Below are 21358 nucleotides of genomic sequence, written 5' to 3'. Positions count from 1 at the left end.
ATTTAGTCTCATCCCAGGTAATTCTTAAAATAACTGTCTGGTGTTAATTATATATTTCTAACATGCTAAAATAATGCACAATCATTAACATTCTAAATGTTCACCTTGAATCTAAATCTCTCATACCATCAGCAGTATTCCATGATGACTAACCTGCCCACATCTTAAACAAATTCTTCAAAGGTACTATTAACAATGTGAATAACTGAAAAAGTGTCCATGTTGCCCACACACCATGCATAAAAAACCCTGAAATGTGATACATTGATTTATCCACACTTTTTTATTATCCAATAGTCAGTGGGAAAAAAAAAAAGCTTCACATTGCTACTTCTGATTTTTCTGTCTCTTAAATCGTCCACTTTTCTTCTGTCCTTTCTTTTTCTTCTTAATAAGAACAGCTTTTTCTCCAACATATAAACTTTTAGAACGTTGCACATTTTTTGAAGGAAAATTAAGTCCCTCCTTAGATTTGACATTCTTCAAACCAGGATTTGAATTTTGTTTTAATTTTTCTTTATGAATGGAACGCATGACTCTCAGTTTTCTTCCCATCAGTTCAGAATTATTTAATTTCAGAGCAAGATGAACAGCATCTGTATTCTGCAATAAAAATCAATATATTAAATTTTCACCAGAAAGGCATCTGCAAAGAACTAGTAAAATTGCATATTGCAACTTTCGTGGATTAGAAAAACTTTCAAGCCTGCATATAGAAACCCCTCTCATTTCCACAGCTAAGAAGCCCAATCCCAAGTATTTCAGCACGTGTGCTTGCAGGGTTTTTTTTGTGGAGGGGGGTGCTGCACCCACGGCATACAGAAGTTCCCAGGCCAGGGATGAAACCCACACCACAGCAACCACCAAAGCCACTGCTGTGACAATACCATATCCTTAATCTGCTAGGCCACCAGGGAACTCCTGTGCTTGTAGTTTTAATCATGCTCATCAGTTTTTCCTCAGGACAGCATTCAAGCTGCCTTGCCAAATAATCAGATAAGCCACAAGAGGCTTCGTTTTTCTCAATGTAAAGGGAAGTTTCAACTAAAGAGACTAGTCTTGTGCAATCTTTGAAACAATGAACTGCCTCCTCACAGGCATTTCCTGCAAAAGCCCCTGCTATATTAGTTAATTCGAGAGCATGGAACTCTATTACATTTCTTGTGATGTTGGGCTAGGTGCCTTATAGGGTTCTGTTTAGATCCAAAATTCTATTATTCTTTATTCTAATGATGAACCACTAAAATGCTAACAGCCTGAATATTCATGACATGTTTGTTAAAGGATTTGATAAACTTCAAAAGTCAGAAGAAAGAGAGCAGAGAAAACAGTCAAAGGCAGTAATATAATTACAGTAAGGATGAAAGCATCAGGCTGTGACCCCCTTTTTCAAAAGCCATCTGGTAATTCATACCAAGAGCCTTAAATTATGACCACATAGTAATAACCCACGGGGGAAATTTATGGAAGAAGTAATCAAAAAATCTAGGCGAACATTTGTAGGAAGAAACATAACCACTCCAATTTCATTATTACAGGGAAAAAGGGAATGCTGCAAATGTGCAACATTTGGGAAACATTTGGGAAGAGACGATATAAATTATGTTACATTGCTCTGTGGAACATGCTTCACTACAGAAAACAACATAAAGCAGCTTGCAGAATTTCAAGTTCACAAATAAGCTCAACTAGGAGTTCCCATTGTGGCTCAGGGGTTAACGAGCCCAACTAGTATCCATGAGGACTCGGGTTCGATCAGGGTTGGGCATCAGGCATTGCCTCGAGCTGTGGTGTATGTCACAGATGTGCCTTAGTCTGGCGTTGCTGTGGCTGTAGTGTAGGCCAGCAGCTATAGCTCTAATTAGGCCCCTACCCTGGGAACCTCTATATGCCTTGGGTGCCCCCCCCCAAAAAAAAAAACCCAAGGAAACAAAACATATAAGTTCAACTATAAGAAAGGCACCCTAGGTAAAATCTGAAAGGAAATGCATTAATGGGTTGTGTGGGAAGAAAAACCTCAGTGGCATCAGGTAGTATGTGTGTCCCGATAATATTAGGCATGAGACACTGATTAACACTTAGTGAATTCAATTTTGTACAGAGACTGAGTGAACAGTCAATTCTTTTCTTCATTTTGTGGAAGTGGAGATTCAGAGATTTTTTTTTTCCTCTTTCTTGACAACTCCACAGTATATGGAGTTCCCAGTCAGGGATCGGGATCTGAGCCACAGCTTGACTATATTACAGCTGTGGCAGCGCCGGATCCTTAACCCACTGTGCCGGGCCAGGGACTGAACCTGCCCTGTTCGATCCTGGCCCTGTAAAGATGCCGCTGATCCAGCTGCGCCACAGCAGGGACTCTGAGATTCAGATATTTCATGCCTTTAACACCCAGTATCTAAAACATTCTTTAATAACAATATGGAGAAAGAGAGAATTAGAACATTCTGGTTGGATGCAGATACAGGTATGTTACTCTATTTTGGCAGGTTATGAATTCAGTTGCCTTAGGGTGGAATTTGAGGGCAACAGTGATAGTTATATCTGCAAGACAGGACAGAACTGACAGCCTCTCCCAGCATATTTCAAAGGATAGTGACGATGCATTCACCTCCGTACCTCAAAGAGCACGTAGCCAAACCCTCTGCCAACTCCTGTCACTGGATCTCGCACGATCCTTACAGCCACAACGCTCCCACAGTCCAGAAAGTGTTTCTCAACAGCAGATTCTTCAACTTCTAGAAGCAAATTCAACAAAAGTGGAGGTGAGGACTTGGCATCACCTTAGAAAGCTGGAGAAGTCTGATAACACAGCAAGGGTAGCACAACCTCGCGATATTAGTCAAGTGACACACTACGTTTTTTCAGGTTAGAGTTAAGGCAAAACATTAGGTTCCTACTCCGATGTTATCTGCATTACTTTAACGACAAACATTGGTACTTTGTTTTGACAAACTTACTGTATGGGAGATTCCCCACGAACACTGATCTCTTGTCCCTCTGAAACACAAATTAAATTAAAAAAATTAAACACAAACCAAATTAATAAAAATCACTCATGGAACAGAAAATAGAGGTCATCCTAATGTCACACCTTCTCTTATTCCAAGTATTTGACCGGTCTCTGTCCTGATTTCACCACACAACAAGCCCATTTGACTCCATTTCTTCCATCCTCTCAATGGAATGGAAGTGAGCCCAGGGGGTTGTGGTTTTTGGCTCACAGCTGGCACAGACATGTGGCAGTGCTCAAGAAATGCATGCTAGGGGTTCCCATCATGGTGCAGCAGAAATTAATCCATCTACTATCCATGAGGATGCTGGTTCAATCCCTGGCCTTGCTCAGTGGGTCAGGAACCCAGCATTGCATGAGCTGTGCCGTAGGTCACAGACGCAGCTTGGATCCCACGTTGCTGTGGCTGTGGCATAGGGCAGCAGCTGCAGCTCCAATTTGACCCCTAGCCTGGGAACTTCCATATGCTGTGGGGTTCGGACCCAAAAAGCAAAAAAAAAAAAAAAAGAAAAGAAAAGCTATACTGGGGGTGGGCAAACTTTTTCTGTAAAGGGCCAGAAAGCAAATGTTTTAGGCTTTGTGGGCCATATGGTCTCTGTGGTACCTATCTGCTTCTGCTGTGACAGCACAGTAACACGTAACTAATGGGTGCAGTTAGGTGGCGGTAAGACTCTAGTGATAGAAGCAAACAGGTTTGGCCCTCAGGCCAGTCTGCTGACCCTGTGCAAGCCCCACGTCAAAGCCAGGGCTGTCTGCCAGGCCCTGGTCAACTAGTTGCCTGGACACCAACAGCTATGCACTTGGTTTCAGTAGTGAGCTCCTGCAACTCATACCTTTCCCTGCTTCTCCAACAGCCGCTCTTACTGCAGCCCTGCCTCACACCCTACCCACTAATAACTCTTTCAAGCTCATGCCAACCTTCTGGCAAATCAGACTCTGGTCTCTACCACGTATTTGGTTCAAAGTTCTTTGTCAGGATAACATGACTCACCTTGCAAGACTGGGAGAACCCCTGTTCTCTCAGAAACCCTCTGTCCCTTCTTGCTGGTAACCCCAAGTCAAGTGCCCCATTCCTGAGCTGACAAAGTATCCTGTGCATTTATGACAGTGTTTAACATAGAACAGTGCCAGGACCAGCCCATCTGCTCATGTTTATCTTTACACTGAGAGCTCCTAGGGAACTGAGACTATGTCTCATCACTAACTGCCTGACACTGAGTAGGGACTCAGAAACTGCTGAATAAATAATTTAACTTGGTTATTACATTATTTTCTTTTTAGGGCTGCACCTGCGGCATATGGAAGTTCCCAGGCTGGGGGTAGAATCAGAGCTGCAGCTGCTGGCCTGTGCCACAGCCACAGCAACACTGGATCTGAGCCACCTGTGTGACCTACACCACAGCTTGTGGCAACACCAGATCCTTAACCCACTGATCAAGGCCAGGGATTGAACCCACATCCTCATGGATCCTAGTCGAGTTTGTTAACCGCCTCATGGATCCTAGTGGGGTTCGTTAACTGCTGAGTCACGAAGATAACTCCTAGTTGTGCTTCTTTGATGTCAAAATTCCTGATCTATAATCCTAGGATCAATTTTACTCAAGCAGTTCATTTTAGGTAGGGTCATGTTTAGGGTCATGAGAGATGGATCTGCCTGGTTCTGAATTTTAGACACCCTCTAAATATGTATTGAGTTCAAATCATATTCACTCTTAAACTTATCACACCCTAGAACAGTATAGATCCTTGGGATATGCCAATACCTAAGACAAAAAAGGCTTCCCTGTTAGGTTTTTTTTAAGCAGCTGTCTTGTAGCTCTTCTCCACAGATCCAGCATGTAGTTGTAAGAGTAAAGGAAACCACACAGTTATTCTATGAGGCATTTCCAATGATGTAGGTTTACAGAAAAAGCCCCATCGGGATAGATCTCAACTCCCACTTTTATTATTCCTTGGCCGTGCCCGTAGCATGTGGAAGTTCCCAGGCTAAGGAATGAACCGGCACCATAGCTGACCCGAGCTGATGCAGTGACAACACCGGATCCTTAACCCGCCGAGCCACAAGAGACCTCCCAGATGATCTCTAATGTACTTCAGGCCTTACTTTCTACAATTATGATTATTTGGACTAATATAGGGCGAAAACCACTTTCCCCCCCATTTCCTTTTTCGGCCACCCTGAGGCACATGGAGTTGCTGGGCCAGAGATCAGATCCGAGCAGCAGTTGTGACCTGTGCCGCAGCTGCAGCAACCCCAGATCCTTAATCCACTGCGTTAGGCAGGGAGGGAACCTATGTCCTAGCACTGCAGACTCCGCTGATCCCGCAGTGCCAGAGTAGGAACTCTGGAAACCACATTCTTGATGCTAATGCTGACTTAAACCCTTGGCCACCCTAAGGAACCAACACTGGGACCACAGAAGGCAAAGGCAGTTTCCTCTGTGCCTCCCACATGCTCCCCGCCGACCCCAATTCTCTACTCAGTGCAAGGTCAGAAGAAAACCTTTCTCTCTACACGATTCCAGCTAAGTTTTTTAGACAACTCAATAACGACTTACAGATGAGGTCTCAGATGCAAGATCCACTCTAATACGAAATCCATCTGCAATTTGGGCCCCATTTCTGTTACAAATAGGAAGGGAAAATGGCTGTGAAAAATGAGCACTGAGTTACTGGGATATTTGCTCTCAAGTGAAACCAAATAATAAAGCATGGACTCAAACACACTTAAAGACAATAATTCTGTTCAAACCTCAGAGATGAAATTACCTTTCCAATGCTTTTGCAGCAGCACTCTCATCCTTAAACACAACGTAAGCATTAATATTTTTCTGATCTGGATGAATTTTACGTCTATGCCAAAAAAAGAAGAAGAAGAAAAAAAAAAGACAATGTAAAATTTGTTCATCTCAAAGTCACTCAAATAAATATACTTTTTTTTCACTCTCAATCAACACATATGACAAGAATACTGGGGGGAGTTTCTATAACCACTATGGAAAATAGTATGGAGGGTCTTCAAAAAACTAAAAATAGGTCTACCATAGATCCAGCAATCCCACTCCTGGGTATCTATCCAGATAAAATCATAATTCAAAAAGATACATGCACCCCAATGTTCATTGCAGCACTATTCACAATAGTCAAGACATGGAAGCAAACTAAATGTCCATTAACAGAGGAATGGATATAGAAGATGTGGTCCATATATACAATGGAATAATACTCAGCCATAAAAAGAATGAAATAATGCCATTTGTAGCAACATGGATGGACTGAGAAATTATCATACTAAGTGAAGTTAGACAGGGAAAGACTAATTGCTTATCATATGATATCATTTACATGTGGAATCTAAAAAAGGAGACAAATGAACTTAATTGCAGAACAAAGACAGACTCACAGACTTTGAAAAATTTATGGCTACCAAAGGGGACAGATGGGTGGGGGAGGGATGAACTACGAGTTTGGGACTGGCATATGCACACTGAGGTATATGGAATAAGTGGCCAACGAGGACCTGTGTATAGCAGAGAACTGTGCCCAATATTCTATGATAATCTACGTGGGGAAAGAATCTGAAAGAGAATGGATGTGTTTACATGTATAACTGAATCACTTTGTTGTATAGCAGAAATTACTACAGCTTGTCAATGAACTATACTTCAATAAAACTTAAAAGAATGAATTCCTAGGGGGAGTTTCATCTCTTTTAACCCAGGAGTTCCTGTCGTGGCTCAGTGGTTAGCAAATCCGACTAGGAACCACGAGGTTGCAGGTTCGATCCCTGGCCTTGCTCAGTGGGTTAAGGATCCAGCATTGCCGTGAGCTGTGGTGTAGGCTGCAGACATGGCTCGGATCTTGCGTTGCTGTGGCTCTGGCGTAGGCCGGTGGCTACAGCTTCGATTGGATCCCTAGCCTGGGAACCGCCATATGCCATGGGAACGGCCCAAGAAATGGCAAAAAGACAAAAAAAAACCCTGTGCCAGAGCAGGAGGCCCACCTGTGCAACCCCACAATGATGTAAATTATCACCTCAGTTGCAACTCCATGTCACACACACACATACACAAATGTACTTGAAATTTCTCACAGCACATTTCCTATTCAGTTATTTTTTAATTCTTTCTGTGACTCTACAATTTATGTTAAGGCTTGAAGACAAACATCTGACAAATTTACATTATTACAGATATAAGAAAACAATAAAGCATAATGTTTTCTCCAAATATAAAAACTATATGAGGTCAAGAAAAGATCTTGGTACAAAAATAAAAATAAAAAAAAAAAAAAAGATCTTGGAGTTCCCACTGTGGCACAATGGGATTGGCAACATCTCTGCAGTGCCAGGATGCAGGTTTGATCCCCAGCCCAGCACAGTGGGTTAAAAGATCTGGCATTGCAGCAGCTGTGGTGTTAAGTTGCAACTGTGACTTGGATCCTGGCCAGGAACTCCACATGCCGCAGGGTGGCCAAAAAAAGGGTGGGGGGGATGATCTCAATTTTAACCAAAATGGAAGAGTTTAAGACTACTCCCTTCCTCCTTTTTTGTTTTTGTTTGTTTGTTTGTTTTTGCTTTTTAGGGCCATACTCGTAGCATATAGAGGTTCCCAGGCTAGGGGTCGAATCAGAGCTACAGCTGTTGGCCTATACCACAGCTCACGGCAACACCGGATCCTTAACCCACAGAGCGAGACCAGGGATCAAACCCACAACCTCATGGTTCCTAGTCGAATTCGTTTCTGCTGGGCCACAACAGTAACTCCCCTTCCTCTAATTATAAACTTACTTTATTGCTGCCAGCTTTTTGGATAAAGTTCCTTCTGCTGGAATCTTTTAAGAGAAAAAAAAAAGATATTAAAAAAATTCATTATTTGAATTATTTCAAATTAATTATATTTTAATTAATCAAATTCTAAATCTCTAACTCTGCTACGTGATTAAAAACATTCTAAGGAAAGACTGAATAAGAAACAACTGTCCTCATGTTACACGAACAGGACCTGGTGGCTCAGGACAGATGTTTCCAATGACAGTGCCATATTCAGATTTAACATGCAGTGACTCTCAATCTAGGCAAAAGCAACAGATGACTCAAAGAGGTCTCTGGTCATGAGGAGACAATGATATTATTGAAGATACACATGAAACATGTTAAGGAAAATTGTTTTATAAAACGAGCAAGGAAAAAAAGTATTTTATATTGTATAGCTATATGAATTTAAATATATCTAAATTTTAAATAATGTAAGAAGATATATTACTTCATCCATATCTCTAAGAGTTTATAATATGCCAGTTAGTAAACACGAAAACAAAAACAAAACACCCTTCAGTATCTATAATTGGACAAATAAGAGAATCCCCTTTATCCTCAAGGTCATTTATTTTTGGTCACATATAGTATCTAAGAGCGAAGGGGGCAGGTAGGGAAAGCTTTATGGAGAAGGTGTAAATTCAGGTCATCAACTGTGACTGTCAACAACGTGTGCTAATACACCAGGTACTGGGAACACAAAGGTGAAAAGATTCAGACTCTGCTAGTTCACAGCCCAGGGGTGCCGACAAGCCAATGTCATTTAGGGCAGTTATAATAAACCTCTGGAAAGCTTACCTCTTTCTTAGTCATTTGATAGTTTATATAGTAAAACTAAGAAATTTGAGCTATTCTCATTCTCTTGCTCAAACTAACATACTGTTAAGCTTTCAAAATGTACAATGTGCATCAAAATGTACAAAATGTGCAAATGACTGAGAAAACATTAGGTGTGAGAAATGCCCAGGTGAATAATCAACATGTGAATGCCTGTCATCAAAACACATCAAGTGGGTACCTTTTAGAAGCTCTCAAGGACCTGTGTCCTGCTGTTGAAGATACGAATAAGTAAGAATAACAGAAGGCAATAAAATACAGAAAGAATTCAGAGGAAAAAAATACCACTTAATGGTATGAGGTATCAGAAAGGCTTGAATAAGTGACATTTTAACTGCCTAATGAAAAATACATATGATCTTGACATCTTAAAAATGAGACTTTAAGAAGGATTCCCAGAATATATATACAATGAAATATTACTGTAAAAAAAAAAAAAGGAAATCTTGCCATTTGCAATAACATGGATGGACACTGAGAATATTACACTAAGTGAAATAAGTCAAAGACAGATGCTGTATGATGTCACTTACATATGGGATTTAACAAACAAATAAAACTCAGAGATACAGAGGACAGACTGTCGGTTACCAGAGGAGAAAAGACTTGAGAGGGGTGAAGCGGGTAAAGGGGTCACTTGTATGGGGACAGATAGACCGATCATGGTGACTACTTTGTAATGTATGCAAAGACTGAACTGTTATGCTGAACACTTGAAACTAATATAATGTTATATGCCAACTTTACCTCAGTTAAAAAAAAAAATGAACTGAGCAAAAGGACAAGGGTGAGAAAGCACAAGCCTACAACTGGCAAAGAGGGCAACTCCCAGGCTGCAGGACAGGCACATGTGGAAGAATGCAGGGCCTCAGGGCCACTCTGTGTAGACTGTCAGGCACAGACCTAAGGACACTGGCAACTAGGAAAACAAAAAGCTTTCAGGCAACTCCATACATGTTTGATGTGCAGATGTTGGTGACCCAGGACAAACATGGTATCTGTGATTCCAGATTCCAGTCTGGTGGGGCAGACGAACGGGGTGACATAAAGACTGTAAATGACAAATGGGGGTGCTGTGGGGTGAATCAGGGCAGGCCCCTCCAAAGGCAACACCAGGCCGAAATAGAAGTGTGTGTGATGTTCATGGGAACGGAGAGGGAGGGAGGAATTTCGGGCAGGAGTTCCAGAAAGAAGTACTGTAGGTAGATGAAATTGACAGCAGTATGTTGGATGAATTTGAGGCAGACTGAAAGCAGGAACTGTAATAGGCCTCTGCAACTATTCTGACAAGAGGTAAGGAAAACTCAGGTGGAAAGAAAGAAAAAGGAATGACTCATCTTGGGAAGAAACCACGGTTGAAAAATGGGCAGGGATGACAAACAACAGGTTGGGTGGGCTAAGGGAAAGATTCAAGGGTCTGCAGTCTGAGTGGCACTAAATAATACAGAAAATCAGCATGCAGCACAGCCTGGGGAGGGGGGAACTGATGGGCTGAAAATGAGTGCTGGGAGGACATCCAAGTGGATGTGTCAGGCAAGGATCTGATAAGAGGAAATGGAACTCAGAAGGGCAGACAAAATATACATGTGAGAAACAGGAGTTCCCGTTGTGGCTCAGCAGTCACGAAGCCGCTAGTAACCATGAGGATGTAGGCTTGATCCCTGGCCTTGCTCAGTGGGTTAGGGATCCAGCATTGCCATGAGCCACAGTGCAGACTGCATATGTGGCTTGGATGTCACACTACTGTGGCTGTGGCGTATGGTGGCAGCTGCAGCTTCGATTCAACCCCTAGCCTGGAAACTTCCATATGCCACGAGTGTGTCCCCCCCCCCCAAAAAAAGAAAAAGCTAGAAACGAACACCATGATGAAAATTATGGAGACTGTGTCAAAACCTCGGGAAATGTCTACTTTTAGAGAACTGGGCAGTTTTGCCCTCTGAGGACACTTGGCAATGCCTGGAGATATTTTTGGTTGCTATAACTGGGCAAGGAAGATGTTACCAGCATCTCGAAGGCAGACGGCAAGGACGCTCCCCAACATACTATATTGCGAGGGGCAGCCTCTAACAACAGGGAATTATCCAGTACAAAACGTCAATAGTATCAAGGTTGAGGAACCCATTTTTTTTTTTAATTTTTAATTTTTGGCCATGTCCATGGCACATGCAAGTTCTTGGGCCAGGGATGGAACCCAAGCCACTGTAGTGATAACATGGGATCCTTACCTGCTGAGCTACCAGGGAACTCCTGAGAAACCCCATTTTAGAGAATCACATTGAGAAAGAGCAGTTTGAAACAAGGAAGAAACATTTCCTATATTCTAACACATATTGATTACATTTAAAAAATATATGAATGATGCTTATTCATGCTCTAATTTACATGGCTATAAATGCCTTACAGAGTGCTCAGCTGGTAAAATTAGATACTATTTACTTTCATAAAGTTTTAACATTAAATTAAAAAATACCTTGTCTTTCTACATCAGAGCATAAGTACTGCTCTGCAGAGTCATGCAACGCCCCCATATGAACATTTATGATTCCAGAAAACTACTCAATAGGTATTAATGTTTCCAGCTACTCAACTGACATAGCAAACAAATGTCACCCATCCACCTTCCAAATTACATTTAATAAGGATATCATTTTACTATGTGAACTCATTAAATTATTTAACAAAGTCCGAGTCAGCAATTGATACTAAGCATGATTCTTCTTTGGGGCTAGATAGAAGCCTCTTCATTCCAAAAGATAAAGCAAGGGTTCTTCCATCTCACTAACGCCAACACATAAGTGTGATTTAAATGGCATACATTTTAAGATTATGCAATTTTAAGGGGGGGGGGGGGTGGGGTGACATACCAGAGAACGAAATCGTACAGATTCTATTTGTCCATACTCTTTAAAAAATGACTTCAGTTTCTAAAATAGAAGATAATAATTTTAAAATGTATATATCTTTATCTATATACATACACACATACATACATACACACATTTTAGTCCACTTTCAGAACATGAAATAAGTGCCACAAAAAAATTAAGTTAATCTGATAACCTTTTCCTGCTATGTTTGAAGAATATTTCTGGGGAAGTATGACTATTCAGTTGGAAGACAAAAAAATTTTACTGAAACTTATTTAAAAAGAAAGCAATTCAGGGAGTTCCCGTCATGGTGCAGTGGTTAACAAATCCAACTAGGAACCATGAGGTTGTGGGTTCGATCCCTGGCCTTGCTCAGTGGGTTAAGGATCCAGTGTTGCTGTGAGCTGTGGTGTAGGCCGGCAGCTGCAGCTCTAATTAGACCCCTAGCCTGGGAACCTCCATATTTCCATATGTTTCAGGTGCAGCCCTAGAAAAGACAAAAAGACAACAACAAAAAAGCAATTCAAGTTCATGTTAGCATTCATGAGGTACACATTTTTGTCTTTCACATTTTTATAATCTTTATCACATGTAAACTAAGACTGTGTGTTCCACAGATTCTCTCATCTTTTCACATTGGCTTATTTAAACCAGACATGGATTTTAAGGATGCTTAAGTCACTATGAGAAATTACCCAGTTGTCTGGAACTAAGACCAATGGACTAAAGAAAAAAATCTGAGAATGATTTTTATATATTATTCTTAGGTCTGGTTCAGGATGTAAAAAATATATATGTTTTACAGTTTGCACAGTAATTTCTATTAGCAATTTTAATTCAAAAATAATTTATTCAATGTGTAAAGCACCACAAACACTCCTGTCATTTGAGTCCTTACAATCTAATAGGAAGATAAGTAACCAAAACCATGCTACAAAGTAAAATGGGTTGTGTTTTATAAAATAGTCAGAAATCAGGAGTTCCTGTTGTGGGGCAGCAGAAATGAATCTGACTAGGATCCATGAGGATGCAGGTTCGATCCCTGGCCTCACTCAGTGGGTTAAGGATCCGCCATTGCCATGAGCTGTGGTGTTGCCACAGATGAGGCTCCCGTTGCTGTGGCTGTGGTGTAGGCCAGCAGCTACAGCTCTGATTCGACTCCTAGCCTGGGAGCCTCCGTATGCCATGGGTGAAGCCCTAAAAAAAAAAAGAAAAAAAAATCAAATGGTAGGAGACTAAAGGGCAAAAGCAAAAGGAAGAAAGTTTCTTGTACTGTTTTGTTTTTAAGAAAGTGGAATTTAAATTGTTCTTCAAAAGATGAGCAGGATTTTGACCCAAGGGACTGCCACCAGGGTGACTAACATATGAACACACAGAAAGCAAAGGGAGTGTTTTGGTTTGGTGAACCCCACATAATGGAGGAAGCCTAACACATATTTATTCATTTACACAATAAATATTCATCAAGCCTCTACTATGCACCAGGTACTACTTCAAGGGCTAGGGATAGAGCAGTGAAGAAAAGAGATAAATACCCCTGTGCATGTGGAGTTTCTGTTCTCCACAGAGCATATGGCATAGAGAGTGGCGTACAGCAGAAGATAAGGCTGGAAAAAAACCCACAGGGAGGCCACTGCAATAGTTCAAGTAAGATTTGTGAAAGCCTGAATTAGGGCAGTGACACGGGAATGGAAAGAGTGCAGTCCTAGAATCAATCTACAGAATGTTTTATGTAGACATTTATAAAGAAGTTATACATTAACGACTTATTATGTACTTATTCAATAAATTGACAATAAACAGAATTACGCATCATTAATTTCTCAGAATACTTACAACGGACAGACTACACACTCACCTTCTTATTACAGGTGACTGGCAAATTCCCAACAAACACAGTTCTCTCATTCTTTAATCTCTCTTCTTCTTCGTTGGTTTGGATTTTCCTTCTTGGATTTACAACTGTCTGATCTACATCATCAAGTGCTATTGTAACACCAGATTGAGAATTTTTCCTTTTCTGTCCTTGTTTCTGGCGAATTTCTTCTTCTAAATCAGCACTTGCTAAAGCATTTTCTCTTTTTAAGTCAAAAAAAGAGAGAAAAGAGTCATGAAAGTCAGGTCAGCATGTGACAAAGCATGGTGACCAGAAATACTTCCACTTACTTCTGGCTTTCCTCAATATAAACTTAACCATTCACATATATATCTACATGTAAACAGCACTATCAAAAAGTAATTGGGGAGTTCCCGTCGTGGCGCAGTGGTTAGCAAATCCGACTACGAACCATGAGGCTGTGGGTTCAATCCCTGGCCTCACCCAGTGGGTTAAGGATCTGGTGTTGCAGTGAGCTGTAGTGTAGGCTGAAGACGTGGCTCAGATCCTGTGTGGCTGTGGCATAGGCCGGTGGCTACAGCTTCGACTGGACCTCTAGCTTGGGAACCTCCATATGCTGTGGGTACAGCCCTAAAAAGACAAATAGACCAAAAAAAAAAAAAAAGTAACTGGTATCTTTAGGAAACTCAAGAGTTAGAAAAAAGGTCAATTTTTAAAAATACATTAAACCTGCCAGGTAATAACAGAGCAACAAAAACTCATCTAAACAGAAATTGGTTCATTTAAAGCTCTTGGAGGCTTAGTTTACATTCTACCAATGCCCAATTTCATTCTCTGCTCTAGAATTCTCAGGTTACTGCTGCAACTCCAGGAAGTCTATAAAGGTTAATATGCTGGAAAAATATTTAACTTTGTAAAAGCAACCTAGCAATAGGAGAAACCAGATTTCCTACTTCGCATCGTTCTGCTGTATTTAAAGGACTGCTTGTCAGAAATAAATTCTGAAATGCCAATATAGAAAGTACTGGTGGAGTTCCCATCGTGGCTCAGCAGAAATGAATCTGATTAGCATCCATGAAGACGCAGGTTCAATTTCTGGCCTCGTTCAATGGGTTAAGTATCCAGTGTTGCAGTGAGCTGGGTGTAGGTCACAGATCAGGCTCAGATCTGGCATTGTTGTGGCTGTGGTGTAGGCCAGCAGCTACAGCTCCAATTGGACCCCTGGGCTGGGAACCTCCATATGCCATGGGTGCAGCCCTAAAAAAAAAAAAAGAAAGAAAAAAAGAAAAAAAAATCAAATGGTAGGAGACTAAAGGGCAAAAGCAAAAGGAAGAAAGTTTCTTGTACTGTACGGGTTTCTTGTGCTGTACTGTTTCTTGTACTGGGTGCGGCCCTAAAAAGACAGACAGACAGACAGAAAGAAAGGATAGGTGCACAAAGACGAAAAGAGAACTGGACCAAGAACTTAAGGTGTGAGGGGAGAAAATGGACAGTATGAGTCCTAAAACTATCTATTCTTTCATTCAATAAATATTTAACATTCAGTTTCTACTCAGTTCTAGCCTCTGGGGATACAAAGATAGATACTGTTAAAAGCCTTCCAACAGTGTAGTCTCTGAAGAGATAGGCAAGGCTTACCATAAAATAGTAACATTTATAATACATGCATGGTATAGAAACATAAAAGAAACAAGAAAGGCTCTCAGAGGAAGAAAGGCAGTATATGGCACATGGTCAGTCCTCAGTAACTGTTGACCATGATCACCCCTCTACTAAACCCGAAGCTCCACTAAGGACAGGGTCCACAGCCAAGAGGTTCACTATGGTATATAAAGTACCTAGCAGGATTGAAAGGAAATGAGACAGTACAGTAAGGTGGGAATCAGGTCAAGAAGGACCATGCCTGTTTTGCCAAAGCGCTTAGACTTTGTTTGTGTTCTTTTTATGGCTGCCCTTGTGGTACATGGAAGTTCCCAGGCTAGGGGTTGAATGGGAGACGCAGCTGCCGGCCTACATCACAACCACAGCAACACAGGATTCGAGCAGTGTCTGTGACCTACATCATAGCTCATGGCAAAGCCAGCTCCTTAACCCATTGAGTGAGGCCAGGGATCAAACCAGCATCCTCATGGATACTAGTTGGGTTCTTAATCCAGTGAGTCACAACAGAAACTCCTTCTTTCATTGGCTGCACCCACAACACATGGAAGTTTCCTGGGCCAGAGACTGAATCTAAGCCACAGCTGAGCCCTACGCCACAGCTGCAGTCAACACTGGATCCTTTAACCCGCTGGGCTGGGCTGGGGATCAAATCCCTGCCTCTGCAGTTGGATTCTTAACCCACTGCATCATAGCAGGAACTCCTTTTTTTTTTTTTTTTTAATCGAATAGTGCTTAGATTTTTATCCCACAGAAGATGGGAGGCCCCTGAAGATTCTGAGAGTGCCTAAAGAAGATCACGTGGGCGGCAGAGCAAAAGATACTTATGAAAGGGACAAGACTGGATAGGGAAGACCAGTAAGTAGACAGTTGCAACTGCAAGGATCTCAGAAGACAACCTACTAACCAGAGCAAGGGAGAGGTGGAAAGGGGAAGCAGATTAAAGAGATAATGAAAACAGAGCATCATCAGGACTTGCCAATGATTAGATATGTAGGGAAAACAGTGAGTCTAAGATGACTCCAGAGTCACAGGCTCAGGCAACTGGAAGGCTGATAGTACCACTCATGCAGAGGATCAGGTCTGGTGAGGACAATGAGCTCAGTTTGAAGCATCCCAAATTTGTCATGTATGTGAATATATAAGTGCAGATGCCATCAGACAAACAGATATACAGGTCTGGAGACCAGAAGAGAGATCAGAGTGTTGGAGTCACAGGGACACCCCAGAATGAAGGGTGCAAAAAAAAAAAGGCCATGAGAATATGACCAAGAACAGAATCCTGAGGGAAATCAACAATTAAGGAGTGGTCAGAAGGAAAGGTGCAAGAGGAGAATTGGAAGAGACTAAAAATCTAATAGCTTCGAGAAGAAAAGCACCCATGTGAAATGTAACAGAGAGAACTCATACACAAAGGCTATACTGTATACCATGTACTAGGTATGGCATGTAGGTCAGGATAGTTTCCCTAAGCACTGTTTCAGAAGTTTTTTTTTGTGTGTGTGTGTGTTTTTGCCTTTTCTTGAACTGCTCCTGTGGCATATGGAGGTTCCCAGGCTAGGGGTCGAATCGGAGCTGTAGCCACTGGCCTACACCAGAGCCGCAGCAACGCAGGATCAGAGCCTCGTCTGCAACCTACATCACAGCTCACGGCAACGCCGGATCCTTTAACCCACTGAGCAAGGCCAGGGATCGAACCTCATGGTTCCTAGTCGGATTCGATAACCACTGAGCCACGACGGGAACTCCTGTTTCAGAAGTTTGATCAGATCAAGTAGAAACAGACATAACAAGGCAAAACATTCTCTGACATCAATCATATAAATGTTTTCTTAGGTCACCCAAGGCAATAGAAATAAAAACAAAAATAAACCAATGGGACCTAATTAAGCTTAAAAGCTTTTGCACAGCAAAGGAAACCATTATTAAAAAAAAAAAAAAAAAAAAAGGACAACCTACTATGGGAGAAAATAAATAGTTTCAAACAATGCAACTGACAAGGGCAGGTATCATCTCCAAACTATACAAACAACTCACACAACTCAACAACAAAAAAAACAAACAACTCAATTGAAAAATGGGCAGGAGACCTAAACAGACATTCCTCCAAAGAAGATATATGGAGGGCCAACAGGCACATGAAAAAATGCTCAACATTGCAATAATTATTAGAGAAATGCAAACCAAAAATACAATGAGGTACCATTTCACACCAGTCAGAATGGCCATCATTGGTAAATCTACAAATAACAAACGCTGGAGAGGGTGTGGAGAAAAGGGAACCCTCCTACCTTGTTGGTGGGAATGTAAACTGGTACAACCACTATGGAAATGAGTATGGAAGTATCTCAGAAAACTAAATATAGAACTACCATATGACCCAGCAATCCCACTCCTGGGCATACATCCAGACAGAACTTTCATTGAAAAAGGTACATGTACCCCTATGTTCATTGCAGCACTATTCGCAATAGCCAAGACATGGAAACAACCTAAATGTCCAATGAGAGATGAATGGATAAGAAGGTGTGGTACATAAACACAATGGAATACTATTGAGCCACAAAAAATAATAATGTCATTTGCAGCAACATGGATGGAACTAGAGACTCACATACTAAGTGAAGAAAGTCAGAAAGAGGAACACAAATGCCATATGACATCACCTATACCTGGAATCTAATATGTGGCACAAATGAACCTTTCCAGAGAAAAGAAACAAACTCATGGACATGGAGAACAGTCTGGTGGTTGCCAAGAGGGAGGGAGTGGGAGGGACTGGGAGCTTGGGGTTTGTAGATGCAAACAATTGCACCTGCAGTAAATAAGCAATGAGATCCTGAAAAAAGAATGTGTGTGTGTGTGTGTGTGTGTGTGTGTGTGTGTGTGTGTGTGTGTATGTATAACTGTGTCACTTTGCTGTACAGCAGAAAATGACAGACCATTGTAAATCAATTACAATAAAATTTTAGGAAGAAAAAAAAAAAACACAACAAACAACCAGAATGCAAGTAAACGTAAGGAAGAGAAAAATTGATCAAAAAAAGGAAGCGAGCATCAAGCATAGACACTACTGTGAACAGTGTTTTGTTTTGTTGAATTTCATTTTTTTTTTTCCTCTTTTTCAGGGCCACACAACCCACAGCATATGGAATTTCTCAGGATAGAAGCTGAATCAGAGCTGTATCTGCCAGCCTACACCACTGCCACAGCAGCTCAGGATCCAAGCCTCATCTGTGACTGACTACAGTTCAAGGCAACACCAGATCCCTAACCCACTGAGTGAGGCCAGGGATCGAACCCACATCCTCATGGATACTAGTCCAGTTCATTAATGCTGAGCCACGACGGGAACTCCGAATTTCTTTTTTAAAGATGAGAATCTTGAGGAGTTCCTTGGTGGTTTAAGTGGGTCAAGGATTCCATGTTGTGGCTTGGGTCACTGCTGTAGCGAGGGCTCGATTCCTGGCCCAGGAACTTCCACATGCCATGCTACAGGTGTGGCCTAAATAAATAAATTAATTAATTAAATTAAGATGAAAATCCTGGGCAGACAGATCAAATATACAAGAGAAGAAACAAATATATATCCATGGATATGGATATATATATATATATATATATCTGAGGGCATAATCCCTAAAGAGTCAGAAGAGGTATGTGGTATATACAAACAGCACAGGTGACTAATCTTAGATGAGGAGGAAGACATCCTTTTCTGAAAGGAAAAGAAATTGAGGATGTGCACAGCTGCATTAACTAAGAGGATCAAAAATAGTAGTTCACAACTATTAGGGGTTAATAGGAAACAAGATCACCTGCCAAGAGAGAGCAGAAATATAAGGGGCTTGAAGAGCAGTGGCCAGATAGACTGAAGAAAGTTAACTAGGAACCTGTAATGGTACTGCTATTTGGATCTCAATTCAAATAAACTGTTAAAAAAAAAAAGTTAACCTAAAAGGGGAAATTTAATCTTTGATTAAGTTTAAGAAAATCAAACTCATTTTTTATATACATGCTGAAATGTTCACAGATGAAACATAAGACTTAGGTTTGCTTCCAAATAATGAGGGGAATATAAAAAGGGTAAAGAAAAAACAAGATTGGGCAAATATTAACTGCTGATGCTGGGTACAAATGAGGTTGTTTATCCTTTTCAACTTTTCTTTCTTTTTTTTTGTCCTTTTAGGGCCGTACCCACAGCATACAGAAGTTCTCAGGCTAGGGCTCTAATCCGAGCGGTAGCCGCCCGCCAGATCCGCCGCCAGATCCGAGCCGTGCCTGCGACCTACACCACAGCTCACAGCAACGCTGGATCCTAACCCACTGAGCAAGGCCAGGGATTGAACCCTCAACCTCATAGTTCCTAGTCAGATTCGTTAACCACTGCGCCACAACAGGAACTCCCGGGAACTCCCTCCTTTTTAACTTTTAAATATGTATGAGACTTTTTAAATATGTATGAAACATTTAAATTAGAACTATGAAGTGACCAAAAAAATGAATATTGCAGGTATAAGAATCTCAGTATCTTCACCATCTAATTTCTTTAGCATCAACTAAGAATTTTACCAACCTGTTTGCCAACTTTTCGTCTGCATCAGAAAGTTTCTTCTTCACTTTCACTGTTTTTGCAGGTTCTTGTAAAAGTGGTCTTTGAATTTGGGATGAACGTTCTTCCTCCTCATCCTGTTTCCTTTTTTTGGTGGTCTCCTTTCAAAAGGTTGAAGTTACGTTTCAGACCTCATCCTTTAATAACTCAGTGGTCTTTCTAAATCAGTATTTTTTTTCTCTCCCACAATAAAAGGCTGGTTACTTAATTCTCTCTTCCCCACTTTAGAAAGCATGCTCAGTAAGGTAGCTGCTTGCTTTAAAGTTGTTCTAGTGTCCTTTCCGAGTGGAACCCAGTGACTTACTTTAGGCAGAGGCACGTACAGGGGTTGAAGCTGAGGCTCCAAAGAGCTGAAGAGGGAAGCCAGCCGGCCGGCGCTGCCTCCGGAGGGCCTCTTGCCTTTGGATAAACTGTTGGCGACTTGTCCAATCAGATAGCCTCCGGCCAGATTCCCACGACTGCCGCCGTCCACGTTCTCTCTAGACACGGACGCCAGAGACTCAGCGACCCTACGCCACGCCCCACTGCCTCGCGCCCCGAGTCCCGAACGCACGCTCCTGCCTAGGCAGACTAGCCACGCGCCACTCACCCCTCCTGCGCGCTCTGCTTTTTCTTCCGCTTGTTCTTCCCTTCCGGCGCCATTCTTATCCGAAGCCTCCCAGACCGCTGCAACAAGCTAGGCCGCACTTCCGGGTCCCTGCCGCTGCGCTCTCGGAGCCTCGCCCCTTCCGCCCCGGGAGTCTCTGTGCGGGCGCTGGGGCGGAGACAGCGGGTGAGGGGGCGGAGATAATGCGTGGGGGCGGAGATAGCGGGAGGACTGGGGCGTGGCTTCTGCCTAACCCTAACTCAAGGGTTAGGGTTAGGGTAGTTTGTACCTTGCTGATTGAGGGGGACCTAGTCTTAGGAGGTGAGGAAGACTTCCCAGAGTAGTTGGGGCTTGAAGTATGACAATCATTCATGTTGGGAGTGGGGTGTCAACCCCAGCCGAGGGAGAAAACATGAAAAATCTGAGTTAAGAGGAGGGAGAGAAGTTTGTCAGGAAATGAGCTTACAGCGAAGTATGTCACACACCATCAACTGGTGAATCCACGTGAAGATACATGGGACTCCTTCATACTACTCTTGCAGCCTTTCTAAAATTTGACATGATTTTGGAGTTTCGGTTGTGGCTCAGAAGATTAAGAATCAGACTAGTATCCATGAGGATGCAGGTTTGATCCCTGGCCTTGCTCAGTGAGTTAAGGATCCATCATTACCCTGAGCTGTAGTGTAGGTTGCAGATGCGGTTCAGATCCGCCTTGCTATGGCAGTAGGCGGGCAGCTGCAGCTCGGAGTTGACCCCTAGCCTGGGAACTTACGTATGCCTCAGGTTCGGCCCTGAGGGGCAAAATAAATGAATAAATAAATTTTGACATTATTTCAAATAAAGTTAAAAACAAATCTTCAGCGAGCACAGCTCTAACTGCTCTGTGCTTATTTTACCTAGAAAAGAAGATGGATGGCTTTTAAAACTATATTGTTTTTTCAGCCTATCTTCCCAGACTCTTCTCCCTCCAAGGCACCAAAGCCTGCCTTTACCACTGTCTCGTTGTTCCTTCACCTTGCCATTCCTTCTTATTCTTGCTATTCTTTCCCTCACAATCATCCTCCTCTTTACCCCTCGTTTTCACCTGCAAAACTGTACCCATCCTTCAAGGCCCAGCTCACAGGAAAATTT

General features: G+C 42.0%; 1 protein-coding gene and 1 non-coding gene across 2 annotated transcripts; both read right to left on the bottom strand.

Annotated features, from left to right (window-relative positions):
- Positions 1 to 264: 264 nt before the first annotated feature.
- Positions 265 to 20388, bottom strand: RBM34 (RNA binding motif protein 34). Its single transcript, XM_047761166.1, has 11 exons — positions 20231 to 20388; positions 19946 to 20120; positions 19606 to 19742; positions 13392 to 13611; positions 11531 to 11590; positions 7803 to 7846; positions 5783 to 5866; positions 5572 to 5635; positions 2961 to 3000; positions 2620 to 2738; positions 265 to 603 (listed from the first exon to the last, which is right to left on the bottom strand). The coding sequence occupies exons 1-11, from the start codon at positions 20281 to 20283 to the stop codon at positions 328 to 330; spliced, it is 1272 nt and encodes a 423-aa protein (XP_047617122.1). The 5' UTR covers positions 20284 to 20388; the 3' UTR covers positions 265 to 327.
- LOC125117136 (small nucleolar RNA SNORA18) lies at positions 4817 to 4947 on the bottom strand. Its single transcript, XR_007132501.1, has one exon. It is a non-coding gene; the product is annotated as a small nucleolar RNA SNORA18 (small nucleolar RNA).
- Positions 20389 to 21358: the final 970 nt, after the last annotated feature.

The sequence above is a fragment of the Phacochoerus africanus genome, chromosome 15 (genome assembly GCF_016906955.1).
Source record: "Phacochoerus africanus isolate WHEZ1 chromosome 15, ROS_Pafr_v1, whole genome shotgun sequence".
NCBI classification, from domain to species: Eukaryota; Metazoa; Chordata; class Mammalia; order Artiodactyla; family Suidae; genus Phacochoerus; species Phacochoerus africanus.
The sequence above is the reverse complement of the archived record's forward strand: the minus strand, read 5'-3'. Positions and strand labels throughout refer to the sequence as shown.

Coding starts and splice junctions, on each gene's coding strand:
- RBM34 (XM_047761166.1), bottom strand. CDS start 20,283: ATGGCGCCGGAAGGGAAGAACAAGCGGAAGAAAAAGCAGAGCGCGCAG. Junction 5,867..7,802: donor AAAAAGCTGGCAGCAATAAA/GTAAGTTTATAA, acceptor TTTTTGGCATAG/ACGTAAAATTCATCCAGATC. Junction 604..2,619: donor TTGGCTACGTGCTCTTTGAG/GTACGGAGGTGA, acceptor TTTTTATTGCAG/AATACAGATGCTGTTCATCT.